The following is a 27,626-nucleotide window of genomic DNA, read 5'->3' on the forward strand; positions in this document are numbered from 1 at the left end:
TTCTTCTTTAGGACCATCACGTATTTTATCCAGGCAAAGAGTCACAGCTTCACTGAGTTTAAACAAATGCAGCCTAAACAAAAGAAACACACCTTAATATAATATTCCCCAACAAGAGATACAAAAATATACAGATAAAATTTCACCCAGTGTGCTTGGCTTCAAAAAGACAGCCACAATCGGCTTTTAGGTTTGAATGTTTTTCATTAGGTAATGATACTACTTAATAGGCCTTAGGCGATGAGACTTGATGGAGTATGTGTGGCTTTGCAGGGGGAAGTGTGTCACTGAGGTTGGGCTTTGGAGTTTTAAATGTTCAAGCCCGGACAAGTGTCTCTATTTCTTCATGCTGCCTTCAGATCCATATGTGGAACTCTCAGCTCCTCCAGCACCTTGTCTGCCTGCACACTGCCATGCTTCCTGCCATGAGGATAATAGACTAACCCTCTAACCCTTAAGCCAACCCCAATTATTTTTCTTTATAAGAGTTACCATGATTATGGTGTCTCTTCACAGTATAGAAAGCCTAACTAAGACACCCAGATAAACTCTCACGATTATAGAACTCAAACCTTGAACCAGAAAATAATGTTATACTCTGGAGAGTGGTCTTGGCCTCTCGGCATTGGTATCAGTAGTCAACCTGCATGTCACAGACATGTATATTCATGCTATTCTCCTTCATGCTAAATAACAGACAAATTCTGGGTAATAAGCCTTCTTTTTCTTAGTCATTTATAAATCCTTATGAAGAATTATCTCCTTATTTTAACTTCTCCCTTAAACTTTGTAAAAATAAAGGTCACTAAGGTCATGTGTCAGGTATACCTTACCCACAAAAATACATAAATACTTGTCTTTCCTAAGGTTGAAATGACAGAGACCTTTCTTTCTTCTCATCGCCAAAATAAATTTTGACTACGTCTACATGCCTTACCTTTAATATCACTGCCCACCTAGGAGACATTTTCATCTTTCATGCAGAGCAAAGTCAATTTCCAAAGAAAAATGAAGTGATCATTACAATTATTATTAACTCTGGTTTTGGAGGTAGAGAGCACTGAGTGTGATTAAGGATGCCTTGGATGCCACGTGACTTCTGAGTCAATGAATATTACTGTTGCTGTGTTAATGGGCAGCGAATTCTATTGAAATGAAAACTCAGCCCTAGATTTCTTTTTGTAAGCAATTATGTGATAGAGAGATTCAAAATTTTATACAATTATTCAAATTCCACCAAGATGTTCTAAAGGAAACCATATCTCAAGAGCTAAAGATGGATGTAAAAGTTGGAACAGGACCAGCTGGGAAGCAGAAAGGGGCCAATGCGAATGTGTAGAGAAATAAGAGGAAATAATAGGGGAGAAGAATATGACTATAATATACCATAAGAACCTATAAAGGAGCAACAAAGAATTAAAGGCAAGTGAAGTAATGTCAAGAGTGGGTTAACTATTAACTATACATCCTCAAAGAGACTTGTTTCGGCTTTAAGAACACAAATAGATTAAAAGTGAAGTAATTGGGCAGGGGGTGTGATGCAAACTGTAACCAAGGTAACAGACTAAACTTGAAGGTGATGAAACAGAATTTAGCTGACAAACTCACAGGAGCACAAGAGACAAAGAAGGTCATAATATGCTGACAAAGGGGTCAATTGATCAAGAGTCTATGACAGTATAATAGCTGTACATAACTATTAACACACACTCAGTAAGAAAGCAAATCTCAACAGATACAAAAGAATTGGAGTAACCCCCTGTATCTTATTGAATCACTATGATTTAAATTTAGAATTCAACAAAACACTAATTGCAGAAAGCCTACAAACTCATGGAAATTGAATAGTGCCCAATTTGATCACACTAGGGTCAAGAAAGAAATAAATAAAGAAATTAAAGACTTCCAAGAAATCAGTGAAAATGAATGCAGAACATACCCAAACCTATGGGACACTATGGAAGCATTGCTAACAGGAAAGTTCATAGCACTAAATGAAATAACATAAAGAAAGTGGAGAAATCTCACACTAAGAACTTAACAGCACATCTGAAAGCTCTAGAACAACAACAACAAAAAAGAAGACTCACCCAGGAGGAGTAGATGATAAGGAATAATCAAATTAAGGGCTGAAAAACAGTAAAATAGAAACAAATGAACGATACAGAAAATCAATGAAAGAAAGAGCTGGTTCTGTGAGAAAATCAACCAGACAGACAAACCCTTATCCAAACTAATTAAAAGACAAAGAGAAAACACCAAAATTAACAAAATCTGAAATAAAAAGGGGGGCATACCACCAGACACAGAGGAAATCCAAAGAATCATTAGGTCATACTACAAAAAAACAAAACAAAAAACAACAACCTGTGCTCCACAAAATTGGAAAATGTAAAAGAAATGGACAATTTTCTGGATAAATACCACATACCAAAATTAAATCAAGACCAAGTGAACTATTTAAATAGAACTATAACCTGTAAGGAAATAAAAGCAGTCATCAAAAGGCTCCAAAAAAAAAAAAAAAAAAAAAAACAGGCCCAGATGGTTTTAATGTAGAATTCTAACAGAACTTCAAAGAAGAGCTAACACCTTACTCCTAAGATTGTTCTGCATAATAGACACAGAAAGAAAATCACCAAATGAGGCTACCCGATACCGAAAACACGCAAAGACTGAATCAAGAAAGAGAATTACAGACCAGTCTTCCTCATTAACATTGATGCAAAAAAATACTCAATAAAATACTGGCAAACCGAATCCAAGAACACATAAAAAAATTCAGCCACCAAAATCAAGTCAGCTTCATCCCAGAGATGCAAGGATGGTTAAACATACAAGAATCTGTCAATACAATCCACCATATAAGTAAACTGAAAGATAAGAAACATATAATCATCTCATTAGATGCAGACAAAATTCAGCACCCCTTCATAATACAAAGTACATATTTAAGCATAATAAAAGCAACATACAGAAAGTTGACAGCTAACATCAAATTAAATGGAGAGAAACTCAAAGCAATTCCACTAAAATCAGGAACAAGACAAGGCTGCCCATGCTCTCCATACCTATTCAACATAGTTCTTGAAATTATAGCTAAAGAAATAAGACAACAAAAGGAGATCAAATTCCAAATGGATTAAAACCCTTGATATAAATCTGACCACACTAAATCTGATGGAAGAGAAAGTGGGAAGAAGTCTTCAATACATGGGCACAGGAGACTTACAGTTCCTCTAAGTATAACCGCAGTAGCACAGACACTGAGAGCAACAATAAATAAATGGAACCTCCTGAAACTGGAAAGCGTCTGTAAAGCAAAGGACATAGTCAATAAGTCAAAAAGGCAGCCTACTAAATGGGAAAAGATCTTCACCAACTCTGCATTAGACAGAGGACTGATCTCCAAAATATATAAAGAACTCAAGAAATTAGACATCAAAATACCAAATAATCCAGTTAAAAGTGGGATACAGATCTAAATAGAGAATTCTCAACAGAAGAATTTCAAATGACCAAAAGACATTTAAGGATATGTTCAACATCCTTAGCCATCAGGGAAATGAAAATCAAAATGACTTTGAGATATCATCTTACACCTGTCAGAATGACTAAGATCAAAAACACTAGTGACAGCTAGTAAATTTTTGTGTTTGGTAGAATTCACTAAGGAGTATGCTGGTGAATTCCTCTGTTGGAGTTTCTTGATTATTGAATTAATATTCACACTTGTCATTTGTTTTTTTGTTAGTTTGTTTTTCTATTTTATTTACTTTAAAGAAAGCAAAAACTATCTTTTTTCATTTTCCACACCAATACCAGTTCCCACTTCCTCTCCTCCTCCCATTTTCTCCACCTTCCCTCCCACTTTACTACCCATCCACTCCTCAGAGAGGGTAAGGCACATTGCTTTGAGGAAGGCCCAATTAATCTCCCTATTAAATCTAGGCTGAGCAAGGTATCCCTCCAAAGGCAGTGGATAACTAAAAGCCAGTATGGGCAGTAGGGATAAATCCTGGTGCCACTGTCAGTGGCCCTACAGTTTGGAACTGGCAGGCTCTATAAGGCTGGGATGCTACTTCTCCCTACAGTCAAGAGGACCATGCAATGGTTACTCTCTGCATTTACGCTAGTGGTTCCCCACCTTTTCCTTATGTGTGTTCCTTCTTGTTGGCACCTACACACCCTCACTAAGTTGTTGTGTGAGTCCCAATATAAAGCGGTTTCCCACATGACAAAAAAATGACCTAGATTTTGAAAGTATAAAATTTTCCCCCGAATATTTTCTTAGAAAAGTGGATGGTTGGTTTGAATCTCAACTTGCCACAAATTAGAATATACATATTCATCGTACAGGTACTATTCTTCTTGAGAATACTGACAAACACAAGATACAAAAACATACAACTTGATTCCACAATAATACTGTTAAATAATTTCAATTAAATTTCTATTTATATAAATTAGAAAAATACCATTTATTTATTACCATTTCTGAAAACATCTTCACACTTGCCACAGAGTGACTCAGAATCTACTTTCTCTGTCTGTCTAGATTACATTTTTTTTAAGATGCCCAGAACCAACGCCTTAAACCCAAGCTTTAAACTCACCAACCAGAAATCCTGCATTCAAGATATTTATAACCTCACCCTATCCGGGAGTCTTCCACCTACTTGAACGCAGAGAAAAGACTGTCCTTTGGGTTCCTGGCCAGAAACTCACTGCAACAGGTTAAATATACATAAATAATATATTTTCGGCAGTGTCTTTTCACGGTTGCTTGTTGTTGTTTTCTTTTTTAAATAGCACAGCTTTATAGTTTTAAATGCCTTTAATAAACAGGAAAAGGATGCTGTTTTCATCAGCCAATCACGTCAGGAGTTATGAAATTACAACCAGTAGGTTGAGAGTAGGGGCGGGGCTTGGATCAAGTAACTGTCAGTGAGGTTGCAGTTGGTTTTGGACAGTTCTGGAGGGAAAGGAAGTTCCTGGCCTCCCCTCCTCACATTTTCCAGGACACTCCTGGGCTCTGGAAGGTGAGACATCTGTTGTTTCTCTTTTTAGAGGGTGACCTTTCCCACTGGACCTTGGTCTCTGAACAAAGTAGAGGTTATGAGAATTGAATATGGTCAAACTACATGGTCCAATCAAAAGAATATCGGAATGTCTATTTGTCAATATCAACACTGAATATTTGTCAATATTAATAATCTTTCTATAAACATAAACATAGAGAGGTTATTTCATTTAATAATATAAATATATCTCTAATATAAAATAGGAATATAATCCTCATAATTTCCATCTAAATGATGAGTGGTAATCTTAACTTTTATTCCACTAAAACTTAATAAGTAGTTTATCAGATTTAAAATACTTCACGGTTTCTTTGAGCACTTGTGAAAATTGATTTACATTGTTAATTTGTAGAGATAATTTCCTCCCATGATCCCTTTTATTTGGAGGTGTTGATAGCATAAGGCTGGGAATACTTCTGAGACTTCTATGAGTTCAAGACCAACTAGTGCTAAATAGTGAGATCCTGTCTCATAGAAACAAAACATGAGTAAAGTTAGTTATACAGAAATAATATACTTGTGAAAGTCGTGTGACATGGTGTCATTTACTCAAGTCCACTCTCCCTCTAGATAAGATTTGTTGAGAGACCTAATGACAGAACTGTCCCTGATTCACCCACTTTCTGGGGTAGCCTCGTTATCAACCTGCAGGCCATGATCCCTTTGGGGATCAAATGACAATTTTATGTGATTGCCTAAACATCTGAGTATTGAATATTTACATTATGATTAATAACAGTAGCAATATTATAGTTATGAAGCAGGAACAAAAATAATTTTATGTTTGTTGTCACTATAACATGAGGAACTCTTTAGGGGGTCATAACATTAGAAAGGTTAAAGACCACAGTCATAAACCCTTTCCAAAGTGATCCAAAGCCCAGATCTTATAGGGAGTTCTCTGCAGTATCATTTTATCTAGGTGTCTCATGGCTCCACAGGGTGAGTAGTCACCCTATCCTCTACAGATAACAAAATTTTTTGACTACGGATGTTATTTCTGATTGTAGACATTTTGCCGCAAAACCTCATCAAAGTCAAAACTTGTCTATAAGACTGAAAACTGAATAGTCATTGCCCATGGACTGGGACAGTTGCAGTGGTTATTAAATAGCTACATATTAAGTCACCTGGGACACCTAGGCGACCTCTGAGTAGACTACTCTGTACCATTATAACTCACTAGGAGATTTCAGAAAATAATTAATGCAGAGAGAGAAGTTACTGACTCGGGAATTAAAGAGATCTGAAAACAAATCAATGGATTAGAGAAAGCAGGCTTTAACACTGCAAAGGGAAGCTTGTCAGACCTCTGTGTCCAGTGAGCCTGATCACGGAGTTTGTGCTCATGTGATCCACTCAATGAACATTGCCCACAGGTCTAGTTGATGCTGATGATACAGTAACAGGGAGAAAGCATCAAGCAGCATCCTTACAAGAGAATGAGGTCATCAGCATAAAGAGAGCATAGAAAAGCCTGGATAAAATTTGTGTGGCTGATTTGTTTTACTGTTTGCTTACACATGCATTTCAATGTTAACAACAAGCATACATAAAATTATTTCAAAATACTGTTTATAACTAGAAAAGTATACTCTCTGTGTGTGTGTGTGTGTGTGTGTGTGTGTGTGTGTGTGTGTGTGTGTGCGTGCATTTGAGGTAGCATGGGCACAAAGAGTTCTTGTCACATCCCACATGCTGTGATTTCTTGAAGGAAGTTAAAGACCTTTGATGCAACACTGTCTTACCTTGGAAGAGATAAGTTCTCTGGATGTGGCTATTGTTCATTGTTCTAAAGTCTTACAGACTCCTGACCTGTGGGTGCTCCTCTTGTGATAAAAGAAAGCTCTAGTTTCTATCAGCATGGTCTGTGATTGCTGTCCTCTTGAAATTATGATGCAAATGAAAATGCTCCTGCACCACTGCAGACAGTTGGGTAAACCGAGGATGAGTGTCTCAGAGTTGTGTTTCTAGATGTGAGTAACTTGCACTAGCTGAGGTCTCTGTGGTGGGAGAAGGGTTAGGTGAAGAACCGTCCCCAGAAGGTGCACAGAAGCAAGGTGGGCAGTGGCTGGGTACCACTCAGGGCTGTGAGAGAATCCATGGCATCGCTGGCAAGCCCCCATCACCTGGGGATCTGGCTTTTCCCTTTCATTTCAGTTGGAAGCATCACAGAAAAGAGAGGCTTCCTTAATGTTCACAGACCACTAGTGAGGACTTGAGATAATTAAGGGAGAAATATGTGATTTTCTTCTCTTTTAGTGATGCATTAGGAGGACACCAAGAAGAAAACGTGTCTTTCCTTTGGTCCCCTCCGAGTTTTGCGGAGAGACATAGGATTGGAGGCAGGCAGACTGTAATTAAACAAGAGGATGGAAGAAACTGCAGAGAATTTAACTACAACCAGAAGTGTCAAACTAAGTAGTGCATGGCTGGATCTTCTCAAAAGTGTGTTTCTGAGCACTCCTCAGGACCTCCCTGAAATCATCCTGATACTGTCTTTGATCTGTACTATTGGAGGTACGCTTAAAAAGGCCCTCTCCTTAGTCTAGTCTATGGATACATCTTGTAAATGCTATCATATAGAATTAAAGAAAGGAATTGTAATAGGAAATTAGAATTTTTATACGTACATTCATACATTTCCTATAATATTTTCAATTGAAGGAAGCAATCCTCTGCCTTTGGGAAGAGATGTTTCCTATCCGTCATCAGTATATCTCACCTCTGTCAGGTCTAAGGCACTCACAGCACAATTACTGCTAGGTCATAACTTAGCTTACAGTAACTAATATGATTGAAGGATGTAGATAGGAGGATCAAAGGTGAAAATAGAAGGATTGAGAAATTTTTTGTAAATATAAAAGCCCATATCTAGCTTTTATGAAGAAGGAGGAGGAGGAAGAAAGGAAGGAGATGGGGGAGGAGGAGGAGGAGGAGGAGGAGGAGGAGGAGGAGGAGGAGGAGGAGGAGGAGGAGGAGAAGGAGAAGGAGAAGAAGAAGAAGAAGACCACGACGATGACGACCATAGAAACTGGAAACAGTGTTTTTCTTCACTTCCATTAACCTCTTTGGAGATTATACTAAATAAATAGTAAATAGAAGAAAATGTTCTGATTCTACCTATCAGACTTTCAGATGCTGCCTTTTCACAGAAATGGCAAACAAACCTAGGAAATCTACTATTTATTTTGGGCTTTCCAGTGTATACTCTGTGACTAGTAATGACTAACCAAAATTATTTTGTAAGTATGCTAAGTAGTTTCATTTTACATTGCTAGTAATAAGTAACTAAAATTTTTACTATTGGGTAAATTTTAGCTAGGTTCTTTATGTTCCTAAGCCAGACAGTGGTTTCGTTAGAGTTAATTACCTTTTATTGCAGAATTGCATGCTACACCAATCTGGTTCATAGTGGTTATAAAAAAGATTACAAATTTATCAGTACTAACACAAGAATTTGTGGCGTCTAGGAATATTTAACTAAACCTCTAAAGAAATGTAGTCCGTCATAAGAGTTGTAAAGCAGAAATTTGATAAATTAATGATCATATGGATATTATACCTTTAAGCATGAGAGAGGATCTCGATCACGTGCGATAGTAAATTAGTAGTAGATACCATTCTACTTCCTTGGTATTAAGTCATGTAACACATAATAGTCCACAAATTTGATATCACATTGCCTATCAGTAACAAGTATACTTTTGCAGCATTTTTGAACATGCACCTGAAAGACTTTCCAATTCCTCTTCCTGTGATACTGTTTTTAATTGGATGCTGTTTTGAAATTCTAAGTTTTGCATCTACCCAGGTATGTATAATAAATGAATATCACCATTATATCTTAGAATTGCATAAATGTAAAGAAGGCCAAAGAATCATCTCTTTCCCACCCAAACAAGCAAAGAATGTTTGTAGTGTAGAAAAATAGCAGTGCTAAAAGAACAGAGTCCGTAGTCTGAACTCATGGAGGTATTTAGAAGTGGTACGTGTACAGTTACAGAAGAAAGAGCAAAATTCAAATCTTAAACAAGAATTTAGCCAGTAAGATAGGCATTTAGGGAAATTTGGAGTTGCTAGAATACAATTTTGGTAGTAAAATAGATTCTGATCGTGATCCAATAATGTTGCTTTAGTTTAAAAAAATGATTTATAGATTTTCTATAAGGTATGCTAGTCTTTAAGGGTGCTTATTGTAGCCTTCTCCTTGAAATGGAAATAACAAAGACAAACTAGATTTAGACAATAAGTGACAACATTAGGAACTGTTGGAATTATGTAGACTGGAGAGAATACTTACTAGAAGGAATGTAGACTGTATTCCTGACACATTAAATACTACCTTGATCCAGGAATTTGTGGTAAAGTTTTCTTTTCTGTAAGAGGCCATAATGTAAAATGGTTTACACTGGGCAGGCCATATGATCTCTGGTCCTGCTACTGAACTCTGTCATGGTGGCTCAAAAGCAAGCCTTCTCAACACACAAAGGAAAAGGCGCAGCTGGGTCTCACCCGGCATGTATTAAATTTAGCCCGAGAGCATATTTAGCCAAAGCTTACTTTCGTCAGTCACTGCAGTGGGTGTGGGATCTGGGTTGAAAATAATGGACTTTCTCAGATATAGGCTGCAATGTTAAAAGAGACTATCTATCCAGGTAAGAACAAAAACCAAATTATTGTTCACAACCTAATCACAATTTTGACATAAATACAATCTTAAGTACTTCTAAAGAGCCCTCCAAGGGAAGCTATCTTGTGTCATGAACTGTGCCTATCTACGTTAGTATTATGCAAGCTAATTAGTCGGCTTGTCATAGTTTCAACTTCTAAGAAAAAGCACAGAACTGGGCCAGAGATAAAAGATTTTCACAGCAACAGTAGTAATGGGAGTATTTATCCTGTGCCTGTTCTCAAAACTCTGATGGGTGAAAGCCACACAGGCCAGGTAAAATCTGTGCATGTGGTAGGCTGCACCACAAAAGAAACAAGAACAGAATGAATGCTCCTGATCCAACCTGCTGGTGCCAACTAGCATCAGGGGAGACACCGTGAGTTATTTCACTACTCACATGAACTTTCTCCTCTCTGTTGTGGCAATTCTTTTCCTTACTCAGTAGATGTCGACTAAATATGGCAATTTGTAGCTTCTGGGTCTTCATAGGGTGACTTACTCATTTTTGGATTCTTATGCATGAAATATCACTTACTTGAAATACTTTCTCTCTCTTTTGTACCTGCAAATCCACTATGTCTTCCTTACTACCTATGTCAATATGGTTTCTCTATCTGCTCTTTGTTAAGAACTTAGGGATATGAATAAGCTTTCCTCTGTTAGCTGTTTCCTTCTGCCACTCAGATGGAAAGTTCTGAACACTCAACAGAGTAAGACTTTAGCCCTCATACCTTCTCTATTGTGAGCGAAGGACCTCTGGCATGTGTTGTATGCTAACAAAGAATGGATATATGTGAATAACCAATTTTGTATTACTAGATCCAGATATATGCAGATGCCATACAGTGGGTGGATCCAGAAATGTTTTTTGGTATATTTACGCCAGTAATTATCTTTAATGTCGCATTTGACATGGATATATATATGCTCCAGAAGTTACTATGGCAGGTAATCATTCTGCTCTTATATTAATATCCATTCATGAACCATGCTAATTATTTTCAAATTATAAAAATGTTTTGTTCCAAAATAGAAAATAAAGAAGAGGGGGAAGGTATACAATATCAAAGTGGTAAAATCAGCTTTGTATCTATTAGATAGATAGATAGATAGATAGATAGATAGATAGATAGATAGATAGATAGATATAGATATATATGTCTGTATATTGGTAATATTATAGCATATTGGTAGCTCAGGAAAAAATCGTGGAGAACAAGAAACAATTCTGACTATTTTACTGACAGAATTACCAATCATCATTTTAACTTTGGGAATACGTAAGCGTGCGACTGTGAAGTGTATTGTCTCAGGAAAGAAAGAATTTGATGACAAATGTGTGGTTTTAAATCCTTACCGCCTAGCATTACAACTTCAAGAACAGGAAAGGGGCATTGGGAAACTTACAGAAGCAGTTGTAACCCAAGGGCTGTATTAAGGGAAGACTCTGAAAGAAAACACACCTGACTACAAGCTGTGCACACACATCTTCCATACTATTAGAATAGTTTTGTAAATAGTCCTGCCTGCGTAAACACCAACAGAAGCAATGCAACTGAACTCAAAGCCAGGCATCCGGAGTCCAGAGAAATGACCAGGAAGCATGGAGGATGGGGGAGCAGTAGCAGCAGAGAACACATTGTCAAAGTGGTTTGGCTTGACCCAGAGGATCTCTGCTCAGCTGCTTTTGTATAGCTGTTGAGGTGGGGGTTGAGGGGGTTGCTCCAGCAAAGTGGACCCGAGGGCCACACTAAGCCAGTTCTGTCTGGTCTTAATGCTTTACAAAACAGAATGCAAAAGCAATCTGATTTTCTACCACCAAATGTCTTTGCAGATACTCGTAATTACGATTCCTGGATTTGTGATGAATTATACCTTAATACTTTGGTATCTGCAATCTGTGAATAAATTGGATTTGAAGACTATCCCTTGGCTATTATTTTCAGCTGTTCTTATAAGTTCTGATCCTATGCTGACCTCAGCCTCCATCAGAGACCTTGGTAGGTATCCCTTTCTCTATTTTTTCCTTTCCTACACTGAGGGCATATTTCATGGCTTACTCGTTTTCATGTTAAGATTCTTTGTTAGAGATGAATTTTCACCATGTGTGGTGGTGTGAGGGACTGCAGGACATGGAGGACTGGCAAATATTCTGCAGGTATTGCTTGGGAGAGCAGGAAAGGCCAATGACGAGCTCATGCTGCATCTAAAACAAGCAGTCTGCCATCATGGACTAGGGTAATATGAGCAGTTACCTTGCACTGACAGAAGGGTTTGGGCCACCACATTACCTTTTACTTGATATCCCGTGCTCTTTAAGACAGTCATTAGGAGAATGATGTAAGACAGTCATTAGGAGAATGATGTAAGACAGTCATTAGGAGAATGACGTAAGACAGTCATTAGGAGAATGATGTAAGACAGTCATTAGGAGAATGATGTAAGACAGTCATTAGGAGAATGACGTAAGACAGTCATTAGGAGAATGATGTAAGACAGTCATTAGGAGAATGATGTAAGACAGTCATTAGGAGAATGACGTAAGACAGTCAGGAGGAGAATGATGTAAGACAGTCATTAGGAGAATGATGTAAGACAGTCAGGAGGAGAATGATGTAAGACAGTCATTAGGACGATGACTTAAGACAGTCATTAGGAGAATGACGTAAGACAGTCATTAGGAGAATGACGTAAGACAGTCATTAGGAGAATGACGTAAGACAGTCATTAGGAGAATGATGTAAGACAGTCATTAGGAGAATGACGTAAGACAGTCATTAGGAGAATGACGTAAGACAGTCATTAGGAGAATGATGTAAGACAGTCATTAGGAGAATGATGTAAGACAGTCATTAGGACGATGACTTAAGACAGTCATTAGGACAATGGCTTTTAAAATGCCTTTATGTCACGGTTGCCATCAACCAAAAGCCAGAAGAGGGAAAAATAATAACATCACTAGTTATAGTATTATTGTGGCAAATACTATTTTAGGATGGGCAAATCTATATTTAGATGTAAAATTATTCAGAAGTTACACCATTCAGAAAAGCAAAATAATCCAAACTAAGGTTTGGTTTTCTTTTTCTTTTTACAGGAAAATGACCCAGTTTCTCTCTCTATTCACTTTTAAATGTTGGGCACTAGATATTTTATTTTAAATAGACTATGCGTTAATTGTGTGTACCCCCCCGCACATATGCACACTAATAACACAACACGCTCTTGTCAACTTCATTTCTACTCTATGACCAGATAAATGGAACAGGACTGCTATTAACAAGTAGAAATAGAATATAGGAGACATATCAAATATACGTATGTGAAGCTGAGTCTTTAAGACAAAGAGATTAAGATTGTAAAAGGAGAGTACATTTATTTTTATCTATTTGTTTTGTGGTACCAAGAATGGAATCAGGTTTTGAACGTGCTAGGCAAGTGTTCTGTCACTGTGCTATACTCTATCAAGTGAGACTTTAAAAGAAGAATATTCTTAGGTGGGTGGCACACACCTGGATTTCCAGAATATAGGAAACTGAAGCAGGGAGAGCATGAGTTCAAGGCCAACCTGAGGCTCATAAAGAGACCCACTTTGAAATGCCAGAATTCATCATGAGCCATCGGTTCCCCTCTTCTCTACACTCTCCCTCCAAGCTCCTACCTTTTGGAGATTTCATCATTCCAGAACTTTTCCAGTCAAAAGACTTAGTTTTTTTTTTGGCATTGAAGAGCCAATTCTGCACTTATTTTAATCTCAAAATTTTATAATCTAGTATTCCACCAAACTTTTCCTGTCTTTTAAAAATTGCAGTAATCACCAGTACCTGGGAAGGCCAATTTCATAAATACTGAGCATCTTGCCAAATTACCTTTGGAATTTTGTTGCTCTTCTAACTTGGTGTCTTTCAAAAAAATAATTGTAATGGTATTTTTCTCTTAGTAGCATTTTTGCTTGGTCTTATAAAACAAGATTTTGTGCATGTAGGTACACGTGTGTGTGCAACTGAGGCACATATGGGCATGTGCCCCAGGAGGCCTGAGAAGAACCTCAGAAATATCCACCTGATTTTTGCTCACCACCTTTGAGACAGGGTATTTAATTAACCCAATGCTCACTGATTAGGCTCTGCTGACTGGTCAGGAAGCTGGGAACTGTCTTCCTCACCCTTCCTTGTGTTGGGATTACAGGTGCTTGCCACTGTAGCAGGCATTTCACATGGGTTCTGGGGATCCATCTCAGGTACTCAGGCTTGCTCACAAGCAGTTCACTGAGTGTGCGCTGTTTCTATCCTCCAAATAGTTTAAAACTCCATAAATGTGTTCTTTTGTTTTTGTACTTCTATAAGTCATATATAATTGTACATCATTCACAAGAAAATCCCCTTAGGACGGAGTGTCCATGTCCGTAGAGGACATGAACAGATGGATGTACATTGTCCTGAGTTTTTTTTTTCTTTCCTTAAGTCCAAACTTGTTGTTCATTCAAAAACAACCACTATTTGCTGAGCTATCTCTATTTTATAAACTACAGTAATTACACAACAGTAGGTACTACTGGCTAATGAACACCCCAAATGTGGTGACTTAAAGCAATTGCTGCTTATTAGTTTTCATGGGCATGGGAGTTTTGAAACTATAAACAAGGCTTGCTGATCTCGGCTACATTACTCACTAACCTATAGTCAGCCAACAGATGAGCGTCTGGGGACCACCTTTCCTCCATATACTTTTCTGTAGCATCACTGGGAGGGGACACTGCCATGATGGTCACTGGTGTGCAAGAGTAAGGAGGCAGAAGTCTCTGTTTCTACCAATATGATAACCACATACACAGGATCTTCTTGTGTAGTGGTAGAACAGTGGTTCTCAACCTATGGTTTATGACCCCTTTGAGGGTCAAATACCCTTTCACAGGGATCACTTGAGACCTTTGGAAAACACAGACGATTACATTATGATTCATAACAGTAGCAAAATGGCAGTTATGAAGTAACATTGAAAATAATTTTGTGTTTGGGGGTCACCACAGCATGAAAACTGTATTAGAGGGTCAGAGTATTGGAAAACACTGGGTTAGAGAAGCAGTCATGGCTACCAGGAGAGCAAAGAACTGGAACATTAATATACTTAATGAAACTGCCAGAGGAACATGGTGCTCAGGCTTTTTGTCCATTAGCAAACTGATCATGGGTAGATTGTGACTGCAGTCATAGGACAAGACTTTTCCCTAAAGGAATGTTCCTTCTAGGAAATGACCTGTGGCTCGCAAATCACAAAAGATGCTCCGACTTAGAATCTTAACAATACTATCATGTTTAATGGCAATGGGAATGTATAACTGATAAGACACTTAAACTTAGAACCTCATGACAAATAGATGAAAACTAGGATGAAAGTAGGTCATAACCGAATGTTCTTTGCCCATGGAACTTGAATTCTAAAGCCATTAAAAAGAATACATGAAAAAGTCAGCCAGTTTTTAATTTTATCTAGACAAATATCTTGATATTTTACTTCAATTCTGGGTTATAAGTCCTTGATCTATTATTTTACTTTACCTTTCTGCCATCATTTTGTCTCACCTTAAATACAAATGAATTATAAGGAATTGGCTTACCTATGTAAGTCAAGTAATTGTATTCTTTATATTGATAAATTTCATGATGTCACCAATGCTTTGAAAGAAAGCATAAGCTCTCAAGTTAAATTATCTGATTTACATATACATAATTAACTGTAGTTAAGTTAGTATTTGATTATTATGATAAAGACTTGCAGCAGGTAAATAATTAAATTTACTGTTTTTTCAACACGACAGTAGTTTAGGTGACACAAGTCCATGACAAAGAATATCCTTCTGCATGTTAATACAGTTATATTCTTAAATATTGATGAGATTTTCTCTTCTTTGACATATGTAGGTCTTTCTAGAAGCCTCACAAATTTAATTAATGGAGACAGTCTAATGACTTCGGTTATATCTTTAATTATATATAGAGCCGTTGTGAGGATCAACTTCCAGTCAAAACACATGAACCATACCCTAGGTAAGGACATGCTTCCAACTTCTTAAAATAGGAATTGTTATTTCTGAATGTGGTCATGAATGTTGTATCTTATGATAAATTATGCTTATAGAAAGTATCGGATTGGCTTGGCTTGTTGATGTGACGTTTATGTAGCATGTTCTTTCTTCATGTTGCAGCTACTGTGGGTTGGGGTGAAACTCCCATGAGGCCCTTTGTAAGAGCAGCCTTCCGCTGATCTCAGCAATGACGAGGTGGGATTTTGTTATTAGTGCTACTGTCATTTTGTTTTCTGCAGTGTAGTGCCCCACCCTCTACCCCCTCCAAAAAACAAACAAACAAAAAGAACTTAGAAGATAAGCTAAGAGTGCCGTCCAGTTACAGGAAGAGAAGGCAGCTCATTCTACCTCTCTGCCTTGGCACAACCTCCTAAAAGTTTCACTAAAGAAGAAAAGTGAGCTACTCATTCATCTGCAGAGGCTGGAGTAGAGCTCAGGAGTAGCGACTGCAGTCTGTGCATTAGCTCTCCAGCACAGCTTTTACACATCACCCTGAAGCACAAGTGTATCTGTCCCCTTGCTGTATCATATACATATGTGTGTGGAGAATAAATATCATTATAATAAATGATAAATGATACAGCTGTGCAATTATCACATAAGACAAGAAATCTAATGATTCCAACACCCCACAGCTTCTTAGTGCTCATTTCTGATCAAAATCTAGAATACTGGTCTCAGTATGTGGTCTCTGAATCAGTGGGTAGTGGGAGAAAGAACTCCACAGGCCTTCTTAAAGATTTCCATGACTAAAAATATTTTCATAAAAATATTTAAGAAGGTAGTTTCCTTTTATTGTATCAATTTTTGTACAGACTTGGGAAAAGCAATGAAAGCAATCTTCTGAAGATATTAGCACACACTGTGCCACTCACTGGGTTCTGAGGCCCTCGGTGGGATGGTCTTAGTTCAGTATGTGCTGGCTAAAGAGAGTAGCCCCCAATAGGCTCAGATATTTGAATGTTTAGTCCCTAACTGGTACACTGTTTAAGGAAAAATTAGAAGATGTAGATATGAACAAAGGGTTTATATGATTTCTAAATACATTCTGTTGAAATATGGTCCTTCTAATATCCCCCATCTTAGAAAGGAAGGAAAATCCCAACTGATCTTTCCAAACTCACCAGTAGACCACATCCTTTTTTTCTTTTTTAAAAGATTTTACTTATTTTTCCCTTTACTGAAAATAGGTTTTTTTCTCACATTATATCCTAATCACATTTTCCCTCCTTCTACCCTTCCCACTTCCTCCCCACATCCCCTCCCATCTGACTCCACTCCCTTTCTGTCTCTCATTAGAAAATAACAGTATTTTAAAGGATAGCAATAAAATATAATAAGATAAAATAAAAACTAACACATTGTAATTAGACAAAAGAAACCAAAAGAAGGAAAAGAGCCCAAGAGAAGGCACAAGAATCAGGCACACACTTTTTCACACACCCAGGAATACCATTAGAACACTAAACTAGGAGCCATATTTTCAGAGGACCTGATAAAGACCCATGTAGACCCTGGAATATTGTCTCTATGAGCTCATATATGCATTGATCTTGTTTTCCTGGTTTCCTGCATTCCCTCTGGCTCTTACACTCTGCCTCCTCTTCTACAGGGTTTTCCCAGCCATGAGGGAAGGGATTTGATGGAGACATCCCATAAACAGCTGGGTGTTTCAAGGTTTCTCACTCACTGCATAATGTCTGACTTAGGAACTCTGTATTTATTCTTATCTGGTGTAGGAGGAAGCATTTCTGATGGTGAATGAACATGCACTGATCTACGAGAATGGCAGAATATCATTAGGAGTTATTTTATTTCATTGCTCTTTTTAAATTCTAGGTCCCTGGGATATCTAGCCTCAGGTTCTTGGTCATCCAGGCATTATTGAATATGGGTTCCATCTCATGAAGTGGACCTTTTAGTCGAATAAGATGTTGCTTGGTTACTCCCATGAGCTTTATACCACCATTGCCCTGGCATATCTTGAAGCCATGTCAACATTGTTGGTCAAAGAAAAAGCCCAAATCTTAAACATCATGACCAAACACTGCAAAAATTCTAAAGCGTGTAGTGAGAATTCTCAACAGAAGAATTCAAAATACTTGAAATACACTTAAAGAATTGTTCAACACCCTTAGTCAACAGGAAAATACAAATCAAAACGATACTATCCTGCACCTGTCAGAATGGCTAAGATCCACAACACTGATGACAGCTTATGTTGGAGAGGGCACAGAGTAAAGGGAACAATCTTCCACTGCTGGTGGAAGTGCAAACTTGTGCTTTGCAAATCAATATGGCAGTTTCTCAGGTGTAATGATGAGGCGAGCAGGCCTGCTTTTCATCCCGCCCGGCTCCTGCATGGCTAGCTTTACCCCCAAAATAACAACACACAAATTGTATTCATTTAAACACTGCCTGGCCTCTTATTGGCTAACTATCACATATTGATCTAACCCATTTCTAATATCTGTATTGCCACTTGACAGTGGCTTACCGGCATGAGTCTAACCAGCGTCCGTCTCAGAGAGGAGAGTCATGATGACTGCCTGACTCTGCTTTCTCTCTCCCAGAATTCTGTTCTGTCTATTCCACCCACCTAAGGGCTGGCCTATCAAAAGGCCAAGGCAGTTTTTTTTTTATTAACCAATGAAAGTAACACATAGACAGAAGACCCACCTACATCACTCAGGAGGGCACATTCTTGTGGGGTATAAGAAACCTCCTAGTTCTCTATTCCAAACAATCTCTATCTTGCTTGTTTATAGTAAAAAAAACACAAAAACACATTATGTATAGAAATATATAATGAAGAATAGCTTTCAGGAAGAGAAAACAAACAGATTGTCCAGTAATAATTAGTCAATCTGTTTGACAGGCCAACAAAATGTAAGAGATTGATTGGGTAGAGACTCTGTATTCTTTCCTTCTGTGTTGCCCTGCCTAAACACCTGACAGAAACAGTATATGTGAGGAACAGTTGATTTTGGCTTATGGTTGTAGATGGTTACAGTCTGTCACAATGGGAAAACAAGGGGGACTGACAAAGTAAGCGATGGCAGGAGCTTGCTGCAGACAATGAAGAAAGGAGCCAGGATTTACCTCTAGTGGCTTACTTCAGCCAGCAAGACTCCCCACCTCCTAGAGGTCCTACAGCTCCCCAAACAGTGCCACAAAGCTGGGAAACAAGGTTCAAAACATATGCCCATGTGGGGCATTTGAGTACACAATCATAACAGATTCGGAAGCATATTCTTTCCTTGTACCTACCCTATTACATCTGTTCCATGAGTCTGGGACTTCCTAGTCCTTGTTCATTCTTGAATATCCAAGATTGCACCATCTGACCAAAAAACTCTCCAAGTGACCAAATGTGACCTGTAATGTTTACTGCATGCATATATGTATGTATATCAGTGTGTGTGTGTGTGTCTGTGTGTGTGTGTTCACACGGTATTTTGATATTTGTCTTTCTGTGTTTCAGCGTTTGCATTTTTTCACTTAGCTTGTCTTTTTGGTAAACCCATATTCACCAAATATGATGGTGTGAATGGCAGAATTACTTTGTAAAGGTTAAATATTATACCCATGTAGTATATACCAAATAATTCTAATTTTTTGTTTTAGTTTGATTTGATTTGGGTTTTGGTTTGGTTTGGTTTGGTTTGGATTGGTTTTTTGAGACAGGGTTCAGAGAATAGCCCTGGCTATCTTGGAACTCACTTTGTAGAGCAGGCTAGTCTCAAACTCACGGAGATCCACCTCTTCCTTGTAAGTGCTAGGATTAATTTGTGTGCTATCATCATTGTAAATCAAATGTTCATTGTTCATCCACTTACTGCTGGACATTAAGGTTTTTTTCCATACCTTGCAAAGATATATTTGCAATTTCAGGGCTGGTAAAAGGGCTCAGTGAATAAAAGAGCTTGACACATAAGCTTAATGACCCGATTTTTTTTATTTAAAACAATCTTTTTTTTATTTTACATGCCAATCCAAGTTACCTCTTCCTACCCTCCTCCTGCTCTCTCTACCTTCCCACAACCTGAATTTAATCCCTAGAAGCTACATAAAGGTGGAAGGAGAGAACTAACACCACAGAGTTGCCCTCTGACCTCCAGATGCATGCTGCACACATTTACATGCATATACGCATTAATGATAGTAATAATGATAGCAATAGTGGTGCTGCTGCTGATTAAGTTGAGGATTATAATAATAAATTTAAGTGGACAAAAGAGTTTGTGGTATTTTGAATAAACATGGCCCCCTAGGCTCATATATTTGAATGCTTGGTCCTTAGTCAGTGGATTGTTTTTAGAAGGATTGGGAGTTATGACCTTGCTGTAGGAAGTGTGTCACTGGGAGTAGGCTTTGAGGTTTCAAAAGTCCACACCAGAATCATTCTCCCTCTTTCTGCCTGCTGCCTGCAGAGCAGGATATAAGTTCTTTGCTGTTGCTCCAGCACCATGCCTATTTGCCACCATGCTTCCCTCTGGAACTGTAAGCAGCGCTCAATTAAATGCTTTCTTTTATAAGTCGCTTCGATCACAGTGTCTCTTCACAGCAATAGAAGAGTAACTAAGACAGAGCTGAACAGACAGTTCTCAAAGGAAGACATACAAATGTACAATAGGCATGTGAAAACACTCAGCGTATTGATGTCATAATTATCAAAATACAAACAAAACACACAATATCACCTCAAACCTATGGAAATGACAACCTATTTGTAAAAGCAAAGAAGCACAGGACTTGGGGCTGTAGAGAACACCCAGTAGTCAAGAGCACTGACTGTTCTTCCAGAGGGCTTGAGTTTTACTTCCAGCACCCACATGCTGGCTCACAACCGTTCATAACTCTAGTGCAAAGAGATCCAACACTTTTGGCTCTCTCAGGCATGTGCATCACATACATGGTGCACAGACATGTACGGAGCCAAAACATACAATAAAATATTCCACTTAAAATAATGAAATATTTTTAAAATTATTTCTTTTATTTTACTTTTGAGATTATAATATGATTACAACATTTCCTCATTCTTTTCCAAAAAAATAGTCTTACACAGACTGAACAGGTTGTATTTATGTATATAGAAAAAAATTCATTACAAGGGAAAGCCTTAAGAGATGTCGGTGAGTGTGTGAAGAAAGGGCTACTCGTGTGCAGAAACTAAGTCAGTCGTAGGGAAATGGTAAATCACAAACAGGATTAACATGCAGTAAACTCGGTGTCTTGAAGGGGTGTCTGTACTTCAGTGTTCATTACAGCAATGAGCTAACGTTAATAAGGACAAAAAGAAAAATTGATTAGGGGCATCATTCAAGGTGAAGGCCAGGTCGCTTCTATTAACAGCTTTCCATTTCTCTCTTCTCCCATAGCGCATAACATCATATCCACAGCTTGGGCATATATTTTCGAAAGCTTCATATTTGGAATCCTGAGCACGAAGCTGATCCAGCTATGGATGTCTACCATTTTTGGGGATGATGTCAATCACATCATTTTCATTTTTTCGGTTTTCTACCTCATCTTTTACATTTGTAAGTGGGAGAGTCCATGCTTCACATTAAATTACGGTTCAATGTAAAAAATGTGAATACCTGTGCAAAGAGAACAGTGTACCCAGATACAGAAAACAAACACAAAACCCAGAAGAATCTGGCAAAACTACAGTTGTAATATTTTATTATACCTTTCCTATAGAATTTCCTAACCAATTGTACAAAAGTTATGAGTAAAAAATAAGTTACATGCTTGTGTTATAAGATATATCAAGAATTTTATGTACCAGAACAGACTGTAGACCCTCTATAGAGATACTATGCCTTCTGGAAATTTTGATTATTTTACATTAACAGAAATTTATAAACTATCAACCTTTAGATTTAGGGTGCCTGGACCAATATAGAAAAGTACAAAGTTACTAAGATCTATATAATTTGAAAAAATTGCAATGAAGAAACATTTTTGTTTAGAAATTTGAAAATAACCATATTACTCTCATGCCAGTGAAAGGAAAAACACAATTTTAAGAAACTAATCAGTCTGTTGTATTGAGCCAATTATGATGCTTAAAAAGTGATAGGATCAAGTTAATGAATTAAAACATTGAAGGATGATCAGTCAGGTGATGTACATTCCATGTGTATTGGTGTAGATATATACAGTTAAGTTCTTATAAAAATGAATTCCAACAAATGCAGTCTTCCCTAATATCTGAAATGTAAGCATAGCCAGAAGTAGGAGTTGCGCGCGTGCGCGCGCGCACACACACACACCTCTGAACTTTCAAATTAAGACATCTCAGTGGACATTTAGGAAAAAGGGTGATAGAACAGAATTTTTAAGACAAGAGACAGAAAAAAAATATACATAACACAAAATTTCCTTCATCACGATCTGCCTTAATGTGTTCATGATCATATTCAAAGCAGGAATCAGTAATATTTTCCTACCTTGGCTGTCACCTAAAAAGTTCTAATTATTTGTCCTGAATTTGATCTTCTCAAAGTAATTATGCCTAGTTTTTCTTTTCTTTTCTTTTTTTTTTTTCATGATTCAAACGCGGTGAACTTGGTGCCGAAGAGATGGCACCCATGGAGTTGTTCACAGCTATCTATAACCCCAGACGCCCTCTTCTGGCCTCCTCAGGCACTGCATGCATGTGGTGCACATGCATACAGGCGAAACACCAGTATACTTAAATAAAAAGTTGTAAATGCTGAATTAAAGTGTTTGCTTCTAAAATGTTTCTGTTTACATTTCTGAGACAAAACTCTAAAACATGGAGCTTGAGATATAGCCATGAAGCCTCAATGCTGTGGAAAAAATACTAATTTCATTTAATTAAATTTTAACCATAATTCAAATCAAATTAAAGTCTTGGGACCTTGTATTTTATAAAAGCATTTAGAAAACAATGAGTGCATTTCTGGGAATCATGGTGAACACCTTGATTCTAGAACTTGGAAGGTGAAGGCAAGAGAATCAGGAGTTCAAGGTTACCCTCAGCTATGTAGTAATCTTGATGCCAGCCTAAATGCCTCAGGAGACTACATCAAAGAAAAAATAAATATGTAAAAGTAGGTACTTTAAAGCAAAGAAAATTCCCTAATAGACAAATATCAGAGCATTTAATAAGTCTGTAGAAGTTAAAGTTCAGCCCTTAAGACACAAGAATATAAAGTAAATCAAATAGACAGAGTGGACCAGAACTGAGTCAAATGTGTATGTGTGTGGAACTTCAGTAAGAGTAGTATGTCCAGAATGCTTCTTAACCTTAAGAATAAATACTTTAGTGTGTGCTAGATCAGCGGGGAGCCTATCATAGACTCACACTGCTGTGCAATCCTACTGCAGAGCTGTTGCTGTATGACTGTGGGTACTCAGGATGGATTATGAAATGGGAGTTCTCTAAGTTCTTTAATACTGAAAAGGATTCTGACTCAGTTATTTAAAATCTCCAACTCTACAAAACTTCTTTGTAAACTCAAACATGTTGAGCCTTATTGAAATGTCCAGCATTTGTTTCCTTGCTACCACCTCTGCCTTTGCTCAAAGCTCGATCTCTTCTAGGAAACTCGAAATAAAATTATACGAAGTGGCTCATGAGTTATTTTCAGTTCTGATGGCTCCCTCTGTTTTCCCATATCCTCATCTTTCCAGTTTCTTTTTTGCTGTATGTCTTCAATTTAAAAACTCAGCAAGCATACATAGATGCTTGTGGCTATTTCTTGGACCTCATAAGTCAAAAGCTTAACTACGAATTTCTTTCCAGACAAATATAATATTCTTTCTAAAAGAAATCCCAGTCAAAAGTTCATTTTCTTCTTTTATTTTGGTGATTGCTCTTATTGTTTTGCTTTGGGTTTTGCTTTTGAAGCAGGGGCTCACTATATACACCTAGCTGTCCTGCAACAAGCTTTACAGACCATCCTGTCTTTAAACTCACGGAGATGCCCCTGTCCATGTCTCTGCCCCTGCCTCTGCCTGCTGTGGGATAAACCTTCTGTACACTGTGAATATATGTTGCTCTCGTTGATTGATAATAAAGGCTTCTTTGGCCTATAGCAAGGCAGAATATAGCTAGGCAAGAAAGTCAAACTAAATACAAGGAAAAAGAAGGGCAGAGTGGAGAGGGATGCCAGCCAGCTACCCAGGAAACAATATGTCTGTAGATCAGAAAAAAACACAGCCAAGTGACAACACTTAGATTAATAGAAATGGACTAATTCAAATATAAGAGCTAGTTTGTAATACACCTGAAGTATAGGCCAAAAGTTCTGTAATTAATGTTAAGCCTTTGAGTGATTATTTAGAAGCAACTGCTGGACCAGGTGGAACAGAGAAACCTCTGTTTACATCTGCCTCTGTTTCTGTCTACAAGTGCTGGGATTACATGTTTGCAGCACTTACCTGACTTCCAAAAATTTCTTTACAATTATATTTACAGCCTTAGAAGTGGGATTATTAGCTTTCTCTTTGTGCTATATTACATAATTGAGGGTTTTACAAGTATATTACCTACGTTACAAAAACCCATCAACAGTTTTCTATACTTTTCAATTCTTGTATACTAAATGCTCCAATTAAAAAAAAAGATTAAATAGGAATAAATCCATATTGTGGCTTTTTTGTCCCCAATTCCTGAGTTCTACTACAAAACACAGGGTTGTTTTTTTTGTTTTTTTTTTGTTGTTGTTGTTTGTGTGTGTGTGTGTGTCTTCCAAGCAGACAGTGCATGAGGAGGTTGGTCCTTACAGAATTTGCCAGGTCATTTCCAATGCACCCATCCAGAGTTCCTCTGAAACAGATCTGCAGAGGATGCTTAGCCTCACTGGGATGGATGAAGATGATGTGAAGCCAAAGTATTATACACTATTATACACATGTGTATCACATGTTTTACTCCTCAATGTGATGGATATCTGTGGGCGGATTAAAATACGGACAGCAGAAACAACTTGTAATGTTTTCTAGGTGAAATCTAGGAGGATAACATCTGTGTAAAGTCACACTATTTGATATTTTCACACCCAGTAGAGATCACACTGCTGCTGAAGTTGATCCTTTTGTTGTTGTTCATTCTAAACATAGGTGAGATCATTGGATTGTCTGGGATATTTACTGTGGCCATCATGGGACTTTTTCTAAATTCTACAAGTTTTAAACCAGGAGTGGAAGCATTTCTCCTTGAGTGAGTAGCTATTCTTTTTGTTGTTGTTGACTTTGTTTTATTCACTGGAAGCTAAGATATTACAACAGCTATTAGAGATACATGGCATGCTATATACTATCCCACTAATTTCTCTGTAACAATCATTTTTGCATAGTCTTAGACAAAACTTATCACCTAATCTTGCATTTGCCTTGATTCTACATCTCTTTTAGTAGAGACTTCATTGGGACATCCCTCTGACTCTCGTCACCATCCTCCTATCATCACTCCTAGTGATGGTGATGAACATAAACTCTTCTGGTTTTCAGTTTCCAAGCCTTCTCCCCTCCTATGAGTATGGCTACTATCTTGCCCAAGCCACTCACTTCCACAGACATATAAATAACAATTGCATGATCTCAATTCAATGCCATAAATCTATTTAAAAGATAACATTCACCAGGCCTTATTCTTAAAGATGGTAGAAATCTAAGATAATGGTAATTCATCCTATTGCTTATTTCATCAACCTAGAGAAGATCCACTCTATGCTCTGAGAGAGAAAGCATCCCCACTTGCCATAATTTTTCTAATTGTCTCGGGTCCTCCATTTGTCACAACTCTGCCACCCCTTGGTCAACCCACTGATCCTGTCGTCCTTCACTGACTCACCCATCTTATTACTCCATCCCCCTCCTCCTCTAGATCATTTTGTAACCACTGTATGGTCTTTTCCTCCTTAACATATGAACTGAGGTGTTGCATGACAAACCTGTGATCTTTGTCCCCTGCCACTTCTGTGTTAATGTCACTTTCACCGCCACTGCCTGATTCTATCACTTAGCGTTTCGGTATCAGTGTGTGATTACAGGACCTTTTTACCCTCAGTGTTTCTAGTTCTGTGAAGAGGGGTTTCTGGATGTTTAGTCCCTGTGTTATGCCATGTTGCAGATGATTGTACACTATTTCTTTTAGACTCAGCAGAAAAAAGCAAGTTATTAATTGACACAAATAAATTAATTTAGTTGCTTTAAAATTACCTGTTTACCTAGATTGGTTTGCCTTTCTTCACAGTTCAGGGTTAATCCTTGTTGAGTGTTGATAAATGCCATGTTCTCCTTCATTTATTGACAATTGCATAATGTCTCATATAAGTAAGAGGTAAGCTTTATAATAAACATGTTGTTACTATAACTATATTTTATTCTTCTCAAAAATGCAGATTCTGGAATTGTCTGTCCTTCGTTAGTTTTCTTATGGTGTTTACTTTCATTGGACTTCTAATCCCTGCACAAACATATTTGTATATATCATTTTCTGATGTATATTATTCATTAAATATCTACTTCACACTGATTGTTTTAAGGTAAGAATACCATCTGAACTTTGTTTATAGTAATTTACCTGATGATTATTTTCCAAAATAGCAAAATTATTTCATACCTCAGATTGAATTAGTTGGCTCTAACTTCTCCAGTAAACCTTGGCATAGTAATGCCCGGGAATTTTGACAAATTTTCCATGAATTTTAGAGTAATGCCAACACTTTGCAAACTTTTTGGAGATAAAAAAAAGAGCTTTATAATCTACTATGATTGCTAAGAGGTAAATATTATTAATATTTTGTATGTTTCATTCTCTATTTCCTATCTTTGTTCAAGATTTCTACCTAACACTAGAAATTGCATCTTAGGATTTAACGCAATATTATTTTATCATTTCTTTGAATTCTAAATTAAATTGGAACCAGCTCTTTAAGAAATGAGAATTCTCAACAGAAGAATCTCAAATGGATAAGCAACATTTAAAGAATTGTTCAACATCCTTATCTATCAGGGAAATGCAAATCAAAATGGCTCTGAGATTATCTTATACCTGTCAGAATGACTAAGACATTTGTCATAATGGCAATTGTCATCAGAGAGCCTTCATCCAGTAACTGATGGAAGCAGATGCGAAGATCCACAGCCAAACCTTGGGCTGAGCTCTGGGAGTCCAGTGGAAGAGACGGAGGAGGGACTGTACCAGCAAGGAAGGTCAAGGTCATGAAGGGGAAACTCACAGAAATAGCTGACTCAAGTTCATGGGAGCTCAGGGACTCTAGACCAACAGCTAGGGAACCTGCATGGGACCAGCCTAGACCCTCTGCGTGACAGTTACTTGTGTAGGTTGGCTATTTGTAGGTCTCTTAGCAATGGGATCAGGACCTGTCCCTGGGGTATGAGCTGGCATTTTGGAATTTACTCCCCATGTTGGGATGCCTTGCGCTGGCTTGATGCAGGGGGAGGACTTTGGCCCTGCTTCAACTTGATATGCTATGCTTAGTTGACCCTCTTGGGAGGCCTGTCCCCTTCTGAATGGAGGAGGAGTGGATGCAGGGCTGTGTAGATGGGAGGTGGAGGAGGAAACAGGAAGAAAGGAGGGAGGGGAAACTGTGGTTGGCATGTAAAATAAATGGAAAAAAAAATAATGAAAAAAAGAGTTAACATAAGAACTGCTTTAAGAACTAACAATCATGTTAGAATTTAACATTGTGCTAAGTTTTCCTTTAAGCTGAAAAATGAAGTTTATATTTATCTAAAATTGAGTGCCAAGTTTGATTTAACAAAAGTTGATGTT

At 37.7% G+C, this 27,626-nt stretch overlaps 1 protein-coding gene across 1 annotated transcript in view; it reads left to right on the forward strand.

The window, feature by feature from the left end:
* Positions 1-7,456: 7,456 nt before the first annotated feature.
* Slc9c1 (solute carrier family 9 member C1) overlaps positions 7,457-27,626 on the forward strand; it is a 76,952-nt gene continuing 56,782 nt past the window's right edge. Inside the window, exons 1-8 of the mRNA XM_075989568.1 lie at positions 7,457-7,604; positions 8,798-8,898; positions 10,579-10,707; positions 11,594-11,759; positions 15,681-15,806; positions 21,229-21,390; positions 24,947-25,046; positions 26,230-26,373. Of these exons, the coding sequence (XP_075845683.1) occupies positions 7,457-7,604; positions 8,798-8,898; positions 10,579-10,707; positions 11,594-11,759; positions 15,681-15,806; positions 21,229-21,390; positions 24,947-25,046; positions 26,230-26,373 (1,076 nt within the window). The remainder of the gene's footprint in view (positions 7,605-8,797; positions 8,899-10,578; positions 10,708-11,593; positions 11,760-15,680; positions 15,807-21,228; positions 21,391-24,946; positions 25,047-26,229; positions 26,374-27,626) is intronic.

The sequence above is a fragment of the Microtus pennsylvanicus genome, chromosome 1, assembly GCF_037038515.1.
Source record: "Microtus pennsylvanicus isolate mMicPen1 chromosome 1, mMicPen1.hap1, whole genome shotgun sequence".
NCBI classification, from domain to species: Eukaryota; Metazoa; Chordata; class Mammalia; order Rodentia; family Cricetidae; genus Microtus; species Microtus pennsylvanicus.